This window comes from Dipodomys ordii, unplaced genomic scaffold (assembly GCF_000151885.1).
Source record: "Dipodomys ordii isolate 6190 unplaced genomic scaffold, Dord_2.0 Scaffold35, whole genome shotgun sequence".
Taxonomy (NCBI): Eukaryota; Metazoa; Chordata; class Mammalia; order Rodentia; family Heteromyidae; genus Dipodomys; species Dipodomys ordii.
Genome location: NW_012267251.1, coordinates 1,957,410 through 1,974,126, shown reverse-complemented (window position 1 = coordinate 1,974,126; position 16,717 = coordinate 1,957,410). Strand labels below are relative to the sequence as shown.

Genomic DNA, 16,717 nt, shown 5'->3' with positions numbered 1-16,717 from the left:
CTGGGCACTGTCCCTCAGCTCTTCAGCTCAAGGCGAGCGCTCTACCACTTGGGCCACAGCACCACTTCCGGCTTTTTTCTTTTTGCTTATGTGGTACTGAGGAATCGAACCCAGGGCCTCAGGCATGCAAGCCAGGCACTCTACCACTGAGCCACCTTCCCAGCCTTGTGCTTAATTCTTGTGCTGTACCACATGTGCCACAGCTCTACTTCTGGCTTTTTGGTGATTAACTGGAGATAAGAGTTTCAGGGATTTTCTGTGATCTTCAGATCTGAGCCTCCTGAGTTGAGTAGCTAGGATTATAGGCGTGAGGTACCAGCGCCCAATTCTGAAACATTTGAAGTACTTTTCTGGCTCTGCACTCTCAGGTTCTGTGACAGAAGCTGCACAGTCAACAATGACTGGTATTAGTTCTTCTATTGAAGATGGAGAGAGAAAAGGACTCTGGAGTCCTGGGTCACTAGGAGAGCCAGAAGTGTGAGTCACCCTCCAGGAAGGCTTCCGCCCAGCACCCGTCTTTCCCCTACTAGAGTCTGGGCTGAAGTTTGGCCAAACTTCCAGGTCTTGTCTGACCGTGGCTCTGCTTCTGCAGAGGTATCCTAGAGCCAAGTCTTCATGGGGGGGGCGGAGGAGGGAGAGGCAGGGATACCTTTCTCTGGAGCTTCCCTTGAAACAAGTGGGTTAGGGTCAAGGCAATGGGTGGTGTGTGGACTAGGAAAAACTGAATAGCCTGGGAAAACTAGGAAAGGGCCTGTGAAAAGTGAGAACTGACGAAATACTCAAGACTGACTCAGCTGCTAGGGCTTCTAGTACGCTGAGGATAACTTTGTGGGAGGCAGCATCTTCTGTGCTCTGTACTCCTCTTCCATTTGCCCTGAAGCCCTTCAAGGTAGACAGAAGCCGAGTGGAGTTGGCTAGACTCTGCTGAAGTGATTAAGCAAGCAGCTTGACAAGCTAGGGAAGTCCTGAGTTAGGGAAGGCTGGTGAGCAGTGGCCTCTGTACTGCCTCTCCCTCCTGTGTGGCAGCAGCCAGACCACCTTAATCCCGTTCCTAATAGAAAACTCTCTTCCCCATAGATTCTTTGTGGGAAAGAGATTCCTCGCTGGATCAATCGACTTGCCTACTTCAGCTCCTGTATACCCTTTCTCCAGAGTTGCCTCCCAAAGGAGTGGCTCACTCCTGCAGCCCTGCAGTCCAGTGTCAGCCAGGAGCTCCAGGATGAGCTGGAAGAAGCAGAGGATGCCGCTGCATCCGCCACTGTGGCGAGCGCTGCCGCAGGCTCCAGACCCGGGCGCCACACTAAGCTATAAGTGTCTCCAAAGTCACCTTCAAAACTGTCTCTGGCAGTTGAACATCGTTAGAGAAAAGAAAACAGAGTAAGCATCCTTTGGGTACTTTGTATGCAAAGATGGCTCTCCCCCAATCCCAGTTTTTCAGCTCAGGATTATATTTGTAATCTTTAAAAAAAAAGTATATATATATAATATATTATATATATATAATCTATCTATCCCTTGTGTAGGAGGGAGAACTTTCTATGAAGCAAGCTACCCTCTGGTTTTTTACCCACTTGTAAATTTGGATTTACTTCTGTTTTATACAAGCTCTGTTAAGTTATGTTTACAGTATTTTGTATCGCTGTTTACAAATCTTGCATGGACTTCTGCCATTGTAAAAGAAGAAAATACTCATCTTCAAATATGAGGCAGGTAATTTCATACACTTCCTGACAATTGCCAGAGCAACAGCATAAATAATAGGCACACAAAAAGTTCTACACAGAGTTCTATCACCTGCTTAAGAATTGTCTTTTAGATTTGTATTAGCCTTGTTGGCAATCAGATGCAGAGAACCAAACTGGCCTGATAGGTAGGAACACACGGCCCCAAGGTCTTAGGACTCCAGCTGGGCCCTTCCGTTTCTGAGTAGCACATCTCCCAGGTGCCCACGGGACAGTTGCTTTCATCCCACATATCTGTCCACCTAGGCTGGTGACGCTCTCCTGTCTGCCTAGCGTGATGCCTTTGATTCAAAAATCAAGATTTCCATTGAAGACATTCTTGTAACTGACGGGTGTTTTTGCACATGTGCTAGGGAAGGAACTCCATTTTTAATAGCAAATAATTTCTTCCTCACACAAGATTTCATTGATGGGGTAGGAATGACCTAAGTAGTAGCCTTCTGAGTAGCAGTATGAATTGACATCAACTGCTTTTAACTCTTCAGACTACCTTTTATACTAGTCCTCAGAAACTATAGCTAATGAAACACCACCAGATAGGTAATTCTTTGGTATTTCATACTTTTTAGGTTCCATGTCAGAAACAATATGTCAGAATTGTTAGTGATGGGGGGTAGCTCCCCTTGTAATAGAAAGCTTATTCTTACTGACTTCTTGTTGAAAAAAAAGGCATATTTATGTGTCTTTAAATTCATCTTTTTATATCCCCTCAAATGTATGTCTCTTACCTAACATACTCTTGAGATGGAAGTTGTCACCACAGGAAAGTCCTCATTAGCAAGGAATCTGTCTGCTTGTGTTGTGTCTGCTCCCAGTGAAACTCTTACATGTAAGAACCAAGTCATTTTATGTCCCGTTCCATGAATGAATGTTCATTGATGACTGTCCTATATAAAATATTGGCAAGAAGAAAAATGATCCAAGGCAGTGACTTCAGCATTATATATGCTGTTGGGTTTGAAATTTTTTACATTTATTTAAACTTTTGGATTGGATTGTGTGCTATCTCTATGTGAACATACATGTCTTTTAGTTAACTACATTTTTAACTTTTCCATAAGCTGATTTTTATCAACTTAAGCACACCCTGTTCATGGGGAAAATAAGCCTTGGGTTCTAAGCATAAACCTGAGGAAAATGAAGCCACTTTATACTTTCTGACTGTTTTATATCTGCATCCAGCAAGGAAAGCCTTTACAGATCAATGTCAGTTCTATTACAGGCTGAGCACTTGTTTTAAGAGATGTGATAAAGGCTGGGAATGTGGCTCACATGGTAGAGTGCTTGCCCAGCATGCATGAGGCCCTGGGTTTAATTCCTCAGTACCACATAAGCAGAAAAAGGTAGAAGTGCTGTGGCTCACATGGTAGAGTGCTAGCCTTGAGCAAAAGAAGCTCAGGGACAGCGCTCAGTCCCTGAGTTTAGACCCAAGGACTGGCCAAGAGAGACAGAGACAGAGAGCTGTGTTAAGAAAGGAGGAACATATGACCTTTGTGAAACACTGACTTGGTTCAGTTCTAGATGGAGAATGGGGATAAACATGACGCTAGCAGTAAGTTGTTCACTATGCAAAGAGTGCTAGCACCAAAACCCAGGTCAGTAAAAGAAGTGTTTGATGCCACTGGATTGGGATTTTAAAATAGTCTGGAGCACAGCTTTTGAAATACGCATGTGTTAAACCTGGGCTCTGCCCCAGGGGAGTAGCCTGCCTTGGTTAGACATTCCTGTGTACGGAGCCATGAACATCTCATTTTGTGCCTGCGTATCTAGAACGGAAGACCTCAGCACACAGATGACTGTATGGTTATTTCATTGTAGTTGTTTTCATCGGCAGCTTTTGCAGCTTAGAAATAATGTGAAGGGCCCTAAGAAAAAATGAGTGGCATAAGGCCAATTATCTATATACTTACAGCAGATAAACTTCTGGACAAGTGACTATTCACAATCTAATTGTAGCTGAAGATAAAGAAAATCTCTTAAGTTTGGTCCTTCTCTACAGCTCAAATTAAGAACTAAAAGCATCCAGCCTGTTTTTATGTTGCCCCTGAAGGCTTCAGAAAGAATCTTGTTCTTTCTACCTGGACTCATTCTTAAGAAAAATTCATGTTAAAAATCTGGTGATAGCCGGGCGCTGGTGGCTCACGCCTGTAATCCTAGCTACTTAGGAGGCTGAGATCTAAGGATCGCGGTTCAAAGCCACCCCCTGGGCAGGAAACTCCGGGAGACACTTTTCTCCAATAAACAAACACTCAGAAAACCGGAAGTGGCGCTGTAGCTCAAGTGATGGAGCGCTTGCTTTGAGCTGAAGAGCTGAGGGACAGCGCTCAGGCCCAGAGTTCAAGCCCCACGACCAACAAAAATAAATAAAAATAAAATAAAAATCTGGTCATTAATGTTCATGTGATCAGTGGGGTCATGTGAACTTTTTGTAGTTGTAACCAAGTAAAACAGATTTCTCCTGGTGGCTTGAACAGTAAGAATAGTGTTACAAGTCAGATGCTTCTAGTTTCTCCTATTTGTTTTCAAGACCCTTGGGGTTTTTGTTTGTTTGTTTGTTTTACCCTAAGCGAGGGACATCAGCTTTGGGAAGGGTGGTGCAGTCTGAGAGCCTCCACTTGATGCCTGAGCTCCAGCCACAGCAATAGTGTAGATGACCATCACCAGCACTGGCGCAGAGCAGGGACTGCTGGTTTTAGCACACGGACAGCTGCATTGTCTTCCATGGCCGCTTCCATCACACAGTAGGAGCAGCACTCACTGCTTCAGGGTTCTAATCTGTCTTCTTATGGCTCCATTTCAGTAAGATACCCTGTCATTTTAACGCAGACTATTTTTCCTTAAGTGACTTAAGTTTGAAAGGCTTGGTTTCTATAGCAGATTAGCCATACCGTCTTGTATTCCCTTCTCTTTAGTGTGGTTTGAGGGTGCAGCTTAATTTGTTAGACTTTGGCAGTCCGCTCAGTTCTTACACCGAAGTGCGCACATCTTCGTGTGGAAAGTGCTCAGCTGTCAAGACTCTCCACCGACGCCGCCGCCCGTCCTTCAGAGTGTCTAGAACAGTGCCGGCGTCGCCACTTTTGCTACCTTGATAATAGCATTGGGCTATCATGTTATAACATTGAAATACATCAATTTATTAAAAAATACTTTCATAAGAAATGTTTTATAGTGCTTTCTGACCCCCAGGAGCCTACACTGTTGTGGATCTGTGTCAGTCCCTTCTCTCTGCAGAGCGTGGCCTGCTCCGGCTGTGTCCTCGGTACTCACTGGTGCTGTAGTCCAGCGTGCTGCTCTTGTGCTCAAGTCCACACGCCGGCATGACCGCATCACATGGGTAGGCGGCAGAGGGCCTTCCTGGAGAACGGGGAGAGAGGCTGCAGAAGCTCCCCAGCCACACGTGCGCACACATGCCATACACACACATCACAGGGGTAGGCGGCAGAGGGCCTTCCTGGAGAACGGGGAGAGAGGCTGCAGAAGCTCCCCAGCCTTCCACACGTGCGCACACATGCCATACACACACAACACACATCCTTTTCTAGGCAGCCGTTGAGTAGGAGGAACTGGGACGCCTGGGTTCCTTATCTGCCTGCTAGTTATCTCCAACCCAATCCTCCCTTTCCTTCCATTGGCCCTTTTGTATCTAGCTGATACTCCCCTCCACTAATTTAAAATCTTCTCTTGAATGAAGTTCTATGAAAGATGCACTGCCGTCTGTCTGGGCTGTCCATGTTTGTCCATTCTTTACCTTCTTCTCAGGACAGGAACCAAAGGGGAGCAATCCCTTAGGATGCCAGGATTCCTGGTAGACTGAGCAGGAGGTTACCGACTCAGATCTGCTACTGCTGCACTAGGCTCTTACCTTGAGAAAACAGCCAAGCAAGGACCCTGGGGCACAGGAGGTGTGTTGCTCCTCCAGAGTCAGACTTGAAACTCTCCTGTCCCCTAGGTATCAGCCTCGTTCTTTCTTACTCACAGAAGTCTGCTGAGCCATATGCTAGTGGCTCATACCTGTAATCCTAGTACTCAGTAGTCTGAAGATCTGAGGATCATAGTTCGAAGCCAGCCTAGGCAGAAAATCCATGAAACTCCTGTCTCCAATAAAGCCAGACATGGAACTATGGCTCAAGAGGTAGCATACCAGCCTTGGGCAAGCTCAGGAACAGCACCCAGCCCCTAACTTCAAGCCCCAGGACTGGCGTGTGTGTGTGTGTGTGTGTGTGTGTGTGTGTGTGTGTGCACGCACACACACATGCACACACACACGCACATGGGTCTATACTATAAAGATGGGTCTGTACTTAAAGTTTTGAAAAATAAATTGGTGGTCAACATCTACCTGTTTTCTTTTAGATTTACAGCCTGAGGACTGCTCTGCCTCTCAGACCTGTCCCTTCAATCTGCTTCCCTCCTGTCAAGGCCCAAGGGACCAGTAAAGGAACAAGAGCCTCCTCACCCAGGTCAGGAAGGCATTCATTTTCCAAAGACCAGATGATCATAGGTGATCATGCCAGGGCTTCATGATCCTGCCCAGTCTGGGAAGGGCTGTGGTTCCAAGTGACCCTGGGCCACTGCAGTGCTGCCGAGGGCCACCCCCCCACACTCTCCCCCCCCACACACACACCAACAGCTGCCTGGCTCAGCGCTCCCTCTTGGCCGCTGGGTGGGCTGCTGCCCTTCCACTGTCCCTCATCCCACATGGTCCACGGGCCTTCCTCCTTGGGCAACATTCAGATTGTTCCAAAGGCCCAGACATAGCTCTCCACAGAGCCTGAAAACGAGCAAAGTCAACCTCATCTCTAAGCTCAACCTTCAGAGTAGCATGAGCGAGGCAAGCTCTGCTCTGCACTGAAGACACATTTGATAGGAAGAACGAATCAGGAAAAGTGATTCCTTCCACGGCACTCGGCAGCCCGGGCATACTTAGCCACTCAGACTGGAGTGCAGAGTGCAGAGGTAGAAAGGCCCAGGAGCAGAGGCGCCACACTTGGCCCTCAGCGAAGAAATGCTTCCCCTCCGCCAGCATCAGGGAGTGGGGCAGGGCCACGGAACTTTCCCCGGCATGGCCCTCTGTCAGGCAGTTGGTCGTCCACGAAAGGCCAGTGCTCCTCAAGGATAGAAAGTAACTGCCTCAAGTGGAGTAGGAAGAGCAAGCCTAGAGGGAAGGCCTCTTCTCCCTCACTGTGCGGGCAGCAGTGGGCACCACACACGTTTGTCTCCACAGCTTGACTAACTCCTGCTTCACCCAATGACAGTCCAAGAGCACAGACGCCAGAGGAAGAGCCCACCTGTAAGCCTGGCCAGTTCTCAAGCTTTCCATTCAGGCACCCTGCTGGTGTGAAATGGAAGTTAGCATGTTCCCAGGCCCCCAGTGTCTCCGGCCCAGTAGGACCACACTTAAATTCTGTGCAGGGCTGTCTTCCATGACAAATGGGAGCTTCCTAGATGAGCTCCCCGTTGTGTAGCCTGGACCAAAGGTAGTAGATGTGGGGCTGTCTCCATTTACTGAGTTTGCCTGGGTTATTGAAGTAGCTTGCGCTGGCGCCCTGTGGAGTTGTCCGGGTTGGTCACCTGGCAGCCCTTGTTCCAGCACTGAGGCCTGGGCTCGGTGTGGTGGCCGCCTTCGCGTGGGGCCGTCAGGCCCGTCCTCTGTGCTGGCAACCCAGCTTACCCCCCGTCTTCACCTAGGCCCAGGCTTCCCCCTCCTCCCCCCGGGCCTGGCCCCATCTGCCTGCACTCAGTCCTTGCTGTGTCCGCAGGGCCCCCGGAGCCCCCCATCCATATCCAGCTGCTTTACCTGCAGCGCTGCTGCTGCCTCTTGAGGGGCCAGCTCTCCTCCGACCCCCGCTGCTTCCTCCTCAGCTCTCCGGCCCTCCGCCCCACTGAGCCTTCCATCCACGCAGGGGGCCGGCCATCTTGTCCTCCAGCCCAGAGTGTGGCAGCCTAGGCTCCAGCAGGACAGGCCTCGGTTCAGAAATACTCAGTGTCTGTCTTACCTCCGCCATCACTGGAACCTTCACGGGACGTCACCACCATTTGTAAAACCCTAGTTTTAATGCTCTTAACCACTCGCTTCTGGCTCACTTTACACACACACACCCCGCAGCAAGCCTTTCATCTTAGCAAGATCCCACATCCATTATCCAGCCCTTGGAGAGAAGTCATGGCCACACTTGCTGCACGCGCGCGTGCGTGTGTGTGTGTGTGTGTGTGTGTGTGCGTGCACACATGCACGCCTGCCCACCCCCAAATGGGTGCTTCCCCATCCCCGTGGAAGCCTGCCTGCCCACCCCCTTAAAGGAACTCCATCTGCTCTGCTCAGGCTCCAAGTTCCTCACACCTTTTAATGTCTTGACAAAAATACAACTGACCTCTAGTTTCCCAATCTGAGTGACTGTCCGTGTTATCTGGGGACACACTTCCTCCTGCTGCCAGGCACGCCTCCCTTCTCTAAATTCACCACCACTCCCCACGCCCAGGCTTCAGGTTACTTTCTCTAGCTGCTCAAACATCAGACTACCACTCTCTCCGCGGGAGCTTTCTTTTTTTTTTTTTTTTTGCGTGAGGCCAGTCCTGGAGCTTGAACTCGGCCTGGGCGCTGTCCCTAAGCCTCTCTGTGCCCAAGGTTAGCACTCTACCACTTGAGCCACAGGGCCACTTCCAGCTTTGTCTGTTTATGTGGTACTGAAGAATCGAACCCAGGGCTTCATGCTAATCAGATGACCATGGTATGAGACTGGGCCAAGGTAAGAATTTGAGACCTTTCCTGAAAAATAACTAACACAGAAAGCACTGGAGGCATAACTCAAGTGGTAAAGCACCTACCTAGCAAGCAGGCCCTGAATTCAAACCCCAGGATTGCCACCTATCTGCACACACACAAACTACTCTCCTTTGACAGCCTCCTCTACAGCGAGCAAGTAATGTTTTACTCTCCACAGCAAAAGTCCTTACTGCCTCCTGAACCACTCACTAATCCTAAAAACACCTTGTGAGGGGCTGGGAAGGTGGCTCAGTGGCAGAGTGTTTCCCTGGCATGCATGAGGCTCTGAGTTCAATTCCTTAGCACCACATAAGCAGAAAAAGCTGGAAGTGGTGTTGTGGTTCAAGTGGTAGAGCACTAGCCTTGAGCAGAAGAGCTGAGGGACAGCGCCCAGGTGCAGAGTTCAGGCCCCACAACCAACAAAAACAAAACTACCTTGTACAAATTGGTGCATTAGAAGTAGTTCAGTGATAGAGTGCTTGCCTAGCATGCACAGAGCCCTGGGTTCCAATCCCAGCACCATACAAAGGGTATCCTAGCGTATGTAGGCTTTCCCCGGTCACCTCCTCTCTACCTATAGGCTAACACCAGCCGGAAATTGTATGAGTCATTCTGTGCGTTTCTTTACCATTCATCACCTACTTTTGCATGCTTGCTCTGTGATTTTGATTTTGCCTATTTTAAAACTTTATATAAATAGATCCATATTGTATACTGTGATTTCTAAACTATATTTTTATCAATTCATGTGGATTAAATGTATCGTAATTCCTTTTTGCTGCTGTTTTTGATGTGCTCTGTGGTAGGAACACCATGATTTTGTTTATACATCATACTTTTAAAGGCCATCTGGACTGGAGCCAGTTTTATGGCTATAACGAGCAATATTCCTGTGAACACAGCCAAGCCCACCTTAGGAACTTCCAGGATTTCTCTTGGACTGCTAGGTTCTGGGACTGCGTGTTCAACTTCACTGGTGTGCAATAATGATAAACTCTTCTTATTGTACTTTTCCTAAATAAAAGCCTGTTGGGTCGGTCCTCTCTCCATCTGCTCATCAAACAGAACACCACAGTCTAGTTCTTTCCTTAGGATATCATACAAGGGGATTTCCCAGAGCATGGCCTTAAACATGTTCCAGAATTTTCTGAAGGCATTAAGGATGGAAAGCATGCCAGCCTCCTGCACTGCCCCTGGGAAAGCTAACTCAACATCAGCTGTCATTTCCAAACAAATCTAGTGCACGGCTTGTTCTATGTAGAGTGAATACAGGAACATTTAGCAATAGGGTCTGGTTAGACTTCTGCACCTTTAGGAAATAAAAATCTTTGTGAAAATAACTAGAAGGTAACCTCCAAAAGAAACCTCTCTGACAGCTTGTCTTCCTTGAGAGTTTGCTGTTGTTAATGCCATCTTGGGATTCCTAAGTCACATGGAGAGTTCTCTGACAGCTCAGAAGAGCACCTTCTGAGAGTCCTCCACCCAAGGGAATTCAAAATGACTTCCAACATGGCGCTAACGGTTCTGCAGCAGAAGATGCTCATCCCAGATACCTGGTTATGTGATGCTGACTGACTCTTGAAGGTGAGTTTCTTCTGTACTCTAGAAGAGTATGATTGAAATCATGTTCCTTACATTGAGTTTCTAGTGATGAGGATAGTGACACATCTGTAAATCCCAGCACTTGGGAGGTCAACTCAGGGTCACACACACCAGCCTGGGCTACAAAGTTAGTTTACTGGACCTCATGATTTTTTTTTTTTTTTTGGTCAGTCAGTCATGGGGCTTGAACTCTGGGCCTGGGCGCTGTCCCTCAGCTCTTCAGCTGAAGGCCAGTGCTCTACCACTTGAGCCACAGCGCTACTTCCAGTTTTCTGGTGGTTAACTGGAAATAAGTCTCACGGCCTTTCCTAACTGGGCTGGCTTTGAACGGTGATCCTCAGATCTCAGCCTCCAGACTAGCTAGGATGACAGGCGTGAGCCACCAGCCCCAGCTGTACCTAATGATTTCTTAATGGGAGTATTTCTAAATATTGATTCAGTTTCATTAGCAATTACAATGTTATTTGTATGTCCAGTTGTTTCTCGAATACATTTTTATAGGAATGCATCCATTTTATCTTTCAATTCTCAATATAAATTGCGAATCTGATTGTGGAGCCTTGTGCATTTCAGGTTTTCAGGACAGGGCTGCTCCACTAATAAAGCCTTAGAGAACTATTCTAAAAAGACCCCTACGGGCTCAAGTGCTTCTGCTCACGCATCTCGGATGAGGGATCCTCGGCCTGTGTATCGCATCAACCTGTTAATAGACTAAGAGGAGCAGCCGAAGATGCCCGGACAACAGCCAAGGTGCCAGGTGACTCGGCGACGCCTGGTCTGAGCAGCAAACCCCTACTCGGACGGAGCCTTCTGTCATCTGCAGCGAGCCCGAAGGAAGGAGTAGACAGGTGGACGGGAGGGAGGGAGGAAGCCGCAGCCCCTCACAAGCATTCACACCTTCCACTCCACAACAGCACCGCACACAAACCGCATGTTTCTGGAACCTTCTCCAGCTCTTAATAGGATGGATGGTACTCTCCCCCACCAGATGCACACGTTGACATTAGTAACCCCAGAGCTTCTGGATGTGACTGGATTTGGACCAGTGTCTTTGGGGTAGAGGGGTGGCTCAGATGCTTGCCAAAAAGCGTGACCCCCGGGTTCAAGTCCCCTGCAATGCTCTTCACAAAAAGCCTAATTGGGCTAAAACAGGGTCATGAGCATGGGTCCCAGGGGGACTAGTTCCCTGGTGGGAAGAGGGGCCTGGGGCATAGGCAGGCGCCAAGGTGTGGCGTGTACCCACAAAAGCTGAGGGGCAGGGGAGAGGTGGATGTTCAGCAGAGCCGGCCACGCCCTCCGCTGCGCCGGCCCTTTGCACACCCCTGAGGACACTAAAATCCTCATCAAACCTCCCCCCCCCCCCGCAGAGCTCAGCAGGGGGCGGCCACATCCAAACCACAGCTGCACTCAGCCCTGCAGCTCGGGGTGAGCACTCGACCACATCGCCACCCCGGTGTTCTGGGGTTCACTGGAATCAGGCTGATTTCAGGAGAGGAAGTTCCCTTCCCGAGACTGCTGTCAGTACACAGCAAGTTGTCACCTCTGCTGTCTTCTCGCCTTTTAGGAAACCTGCTGACACGTTGGTGGACATCACAGTGGGAGTCGTGGAGAACCCGCCACAGGACCAAGGGGTCCTGATGCTGCTGCTGCTCTGCCGCATGCCCAGCTCCCCAGCCAGGGGAGGCCCGGGGAGACCAGGGGAGGGGAGGCCAGGGGAGGCCCAGGGAGACCAGGGGAGGTCCGGGGAAGATCGAGGAGGCCAGGGGAAGACTTGGGAGGCCAGGGAAAGCTCAGGAAGACAGGGGAGGCTTGGGGGAGGCTAGAGAAGACCCGGGGAAGGCCCGGGGGAGGCTTGCAGAGGCCCCCATCTGGGGGTCTGGGTTCAGCGCCATTCCTGCCTGGCCCACCAGCAGAGGCACCTTCCTCCATCGGGTGACCTGTCTGTCTGTCTGTCTGTCTGGCCCGCAGGCGTGCACTCTAGCACTCCCTCTGCTATCTCACTGATGGTGGTGTAGCTGCTTCCTGAGATTAACCTCCAAGGTGGGAGAGGGAGGGCGGAAGGCCCTCCCCCCTCCCCCTCCCCCTCCCCCTCCCCCCCTCCCCCGCCTGTGGGGCGCACGGAGGGCGGCTGCTTTTACCAGGTTTTCCTCGTGGCCATGGTAGCTCTTTTTCTTCCTAGTCTACAAATGGCAGCATCTTTCCTTTTGATTCTGTCGATCCTGGGTCTTGAACTCTGGGCCTGGGCGCTGTCTCGGCTCTGCAGCCCAAAGCATGCGCCACCTCTTGAGCTTCCTGTGCCCTGGGCGGGCGCTGCCACCGGCCACGGCCGTGTCCCCCAGGCCCAGGCCGGGTGCTGTCCCACACCGTCACCCCCCCCCCCCCCCCCAGGCCAGGCGCTGTCTCACCGTCATCTCCCCTCCCCCAGGCCCAGGCCGGGCGCTGTCCCCCAGGCTGCCACCTCAGCTCTTTGACTAACACCCTGGCCAGGAGGCCTGGTCGGCCCGGAAGGCTCTGAGCTCTGGTCACACCCTCCGTGAAGCCAAACTCCTTGAAGGCTAGTCCTGCTCACCGCCCCAGCTCCCCTGGGCTGGCTGGCTTCTCACCTCCTGTTTCCAGTACTGGGGCTGGAGTCTTTCAGGCAAAGGCTCCACCATGAGGCCATACAGCAGCCGCTGCTGTTTTCTTTTTGTTGTTATAAAGGTGATGTACAGTTACGGTTACATAAGTCAGGTAAAAAGTACATTTATTTTTGGAAATGTCACCCTTCCTGCACTCTCTATTGTTTCTTATCTTTAAAAGGTCTTCAGCTTTGCCGGGTGCCAGTACCTGTAACCCGAGTTACTCGGGAGGCTGAGGTCTGAGGAGCAGGATTCAAAGCCAGCCTGGCAGCAAAGTCCATGAGTCTCTTTCTCTCTTTTTTTTGGGGGGGGGTCGGTCATGGGGCCTGAACTCTGGGCCTGGGCGCTGTCCCTCAGCTCTTCAGCTCAAGACGAGGGCTCTACCACTTGAGCTACAGTGCCACCCATGAGACTCTTACCTGCACTAAACAACCAAAAAGGCTGGAAGTGGAGCTGTGGCTCAAGTAGTAGAGAGTGAGCCTTAAATAAAAGAAGCTCAGGGCAGTGCCTAGGCACTGAGTTCAAGCTCCAGGACACACTCTTTCTCTCTCTCTCTCTCTCTGCCTCTGTCTGTCTCTGCCTCTCTCTCACACACACACAGTGGAAGTTTGAGTAAAGATTTTAGTAAGACAGGATTAAGCAGGGAAAAATTAAAAAGAAGGGGAGAAAAGACTTTGTGCTTTGTGCATGGGTGCTGGTTAACCTCAAAACCCGGTGGCTTTGGGCTGGGAAGGTGGTTCAGTGGTACAGAGCTTGCCTAGTGTGCATGAAGCCGTAGGTTCAATTCCTTAGTAACATATAAACAGTAAAAGCCAGAAATGGCGCTGTGGCTCAAGCAGTAGAGTGCTAGCCTTGAGCAAAAGAAGCTCAGGGACAGCGCCCAGGCAAATAAATAAGTGGCTTTCCCTGATTTCCCTATTTTCTGGGCTGTTGAACGGTCACAGAACAGCCTTTAATCATTACAATGGGTTCTGGTGGACCTGTTATCCAAAACGTGGCAAGACATTTGGTGTTCATTCTGTCCACGGATAGATGGTCTAGGCCTACCCACACGGCAGCGCATCGGCGTCCAGGCGTCTGTACAGATTCATCTGCAGCTCTTTGGAGTCTCAAGGCGAAGGCGGCTGTCTGGGCCTGTCCATTCCCCCTGGTATTAAGCATCTACAAGGAGGTGTAAGGGCCGCGTCCTGCTCAGATTTCTCTTACTTCCTGGCTTGTTTCGTTTTGAAGGAGGCTAATTTTTATCTTCCTCCCACAGTCCCCTGGTCCTCTGCTTTCTAGCCTGTAAGCAAGATGTCTCCTCCTGGTGGCAGCGTGTGCCAGTGCAACTCACTTCAGGGTAGAAAAAGCATCAGGAAGGGCCAGGTTGTGTCAAAGGCTTGGTGGCCAGACTGTGGCTGCTGGAGATGGAATCCAGGGCCTGACGCATGCCAGGCAAGCATTTACCAGCTCCGGGCCGTTCTGGTTCGTGTGTCTGTGCAGATGATGGTCATATGCATGATCACTGATAAGCCTGACTCAGTGCTGTAACAGACACTTGACAGTCTTTCAAAATGCCCAGGAAGTGGACACAGGGCGATTTTAAGCAACACAAACCCAACTTTTTTTTTTTTTTTAAATTTCTAACCTTAAGCTTTCCGTCCTCTTCCTCAGCCTCCTGAGTGCTAAGGTTACAGGTGGACACCCCACACTGATTTCCCATATACTTGGAAAGAAATGGAAACTGAGCCGGGCACCAGTGACTCACGCCTGTAATCCTAGCTACTCTAGAGGCTGAGATCTGAGGATCGAGGTTCAACGCCAGCCCGGGCAGGAGAGTGTGAGACCCGTGACCATGGGCTGTGGCAAAAGCATAACAGCTGTCAGTAAATCCAGTCAACGTCATCTCCCAGAGCCAGCCCTTTGGTTGGCACCAATCCTGCCACTGTGCAGAGGTCCCGGCCAGCAGTGCTTCAGTCCACACGACCTCTGTCTGTGTCGCCACTGCCGCCGTGCACACCTCCTGCCGGCCCGGGCAGAACTGCCGCCGGCCCTGGACCAGATAAGCTCTGCATCCAGCAAAGGTTGATCCTTCAGCCGGCTCGGATCCCATGTCCATGAGCCAGAATATCAGCCAGTCATGGAGCGGAGCTGCTAAGTCTGGGTCAGGCAGCAGGGTAGCAGGTTTAATGTGGCCGGCGCCTGAAATGTAACTCTGGGAGGACTTGGGAACAGGCCTTGACAATGGGTGAGCCGGGCCTTGCTGAGCCAGCGGTCAGGGGGTTGTTTAAGAACCCCCTCGATGGGCTGGGAAGGTGGCTCAGTGGTAGAGCACTTGCCTTGTATGCTCAAGGCCCTGGGTTCAATTCCTCAGCACCACATAAGCAAAAAGAAAAAAGCCGGAAGTGACGCTGTGGCTCAAGTGGTAGAGCACTAGCCTTGAGCTGAAGAGCTGAGGACAGCGCCCAGGCCCAGAGTTCAGGCCCCACAACCGGACCCCCCCAAAAAAAGAACCCCCTCGATAGCGTGAGGGCTGGTGATGTACAGCTCCTGCCCCAGAGTGAGTTTATCCACATCCCCGACTAGCAGGGCAGTGCGGCTCTCATCCGCAGACAGCCTGGCCACACAGCGGCCACAGGATTCAACTTCTTGAAGAGGTAGGCTACCGGTCTCCACTAGGGACCCAGATATTGGGTGAGCGCCCCTCTTGCTATGCCCTGTGCTCATCCACAGACAGACAGAAGGGTTTTGTCGCATCAGGCAGCGCAAGGGCGGGCACCGACAGCAGGGCTGTCTATTTGCTTGAAAGATGTCTCCAGAGAGCTGCCCCATGCCACGGCTGTCCCTCTTTAGTGACTTCAGAGAGGGGCTTGGCCCGCTCCGCACACCTGGGGATCCACAGTTTGCAGAAGCCAGCTAACTCCACAAAATCCTGCACCTGACAAGCGCTGCGGTCGGGGGCTGGGCGCAGCCGCTTTGCCAGCCTTGGTTAGCTGCCTCTGGCCCTCCTTCAGCGGCTCTCCCAAATCATCTGCCTCAGGTTGACAGATCTGGGCCTTCTTGGCTGATGCCCAAGCCTCCCAGAGTCTGGAGTAGGTCCTTGGTCCCCTGCAGGCGTGTTTCCTGACTCTCAGCTGCAATCAAGAGATCGTCTCCATACTGCAAGAGTGTCAGGTCAGGATGATTAGAACGGAACCCAGACATGTCTCATGAAGCGCTTCGCCGAGGTAATCTAGTGCAGGCCAGCTGCCCATCGATGCCCTTCTCAGGGTCAGTCAGTCCACTCGAAGGCAAACAGCTCTTGACTCTTTGGAGCCAGGGGCAGACTAACAAAGGCATCTTTGAAATCTCGGGCAGTACGCCACTGCCATCTGGAGGCAGGGAGCTGAGGGGAGTGTACAGACCGGGGACAGTGGGATGCATCCATCACCCGCTTGCTTACTCTTAGATCTTGGACTGGCCCGTGGTCATTAGACTGGTTTAGAACTGACAGCAATGGGGCGTTCCAAGCAGCTGGCAGGGCCAGAGCACCCCCACTCTAGTAGGCGCTGGATGTGGGACGGGAGCCCCACCCAGGCTTCCGGTGGCAGAGAGTACTGTGGAATCCTAGCCGGATCCACTCCGGGCCTTCCTTCTGTGTAGACTGCAGGTCTGTGCCTGGCTGGTCCATCGCCCCAGTCTCTGCGCAGCCTCAGGAAATGTTCGTAACCAATACTCTAGGTTGGCCGCGGGTGGCAGCAGCCGTGGATGCAGTCGATATTCTTCATCTAAATTAAGAGTTAAAACCTGGATGGGGCGCCCTTGGTGATCCAGAACCAAAGTTCCGTCTGGTTGGAAGTAAATCTGAGCTCCTATTTTGGTGAGCAGGCCCTGCCCAGCAGGGGGTAGGGGCACTCTGGGATGACCATGGGTTACCCAGCCACGGCCAGGCCCGCGGCTCTTCAGGTAGTCCCTGATCATCGCTCATCTCCGGGGCTCCCTGCACCAAGAAGTTCTGCCAGATAACTTACCCC

The 16,717-nt window shown here is 51.1% G+C and overlaps 1 protein-coding gene across 2 annotated transcripts in view; it reads left to right on the top strand.

Annotated features, from left to right (window-relative positions):
* Desi2 (desumoylating isopeptidase 2) overlaps positions 1 to 3,060 on the top strand; it is a 12,015-nt gene extending 8,955 nt beyond the window's left edge. The window contains exon 3 of one of the 2 annotated variants that reach the window (XM_013017353.1): positions 1,078 to 3,060. In XM_013017353.1, coding sequence (XP_012872807.1) covers positions 1,078 to 1,311 — 234 coding nt within the window. In that variant the 3' untranslated portion in view covers positions 1,312 to 3,060. The remainder of the gene's footprint in view (positions 1 to 1,077) is intronic. The other variant, XM_013017352.1, reaches the window with a different exon arrangement.
* Positions 3,061 to 16,717: the final 13,657 nt, after the last annotated feature.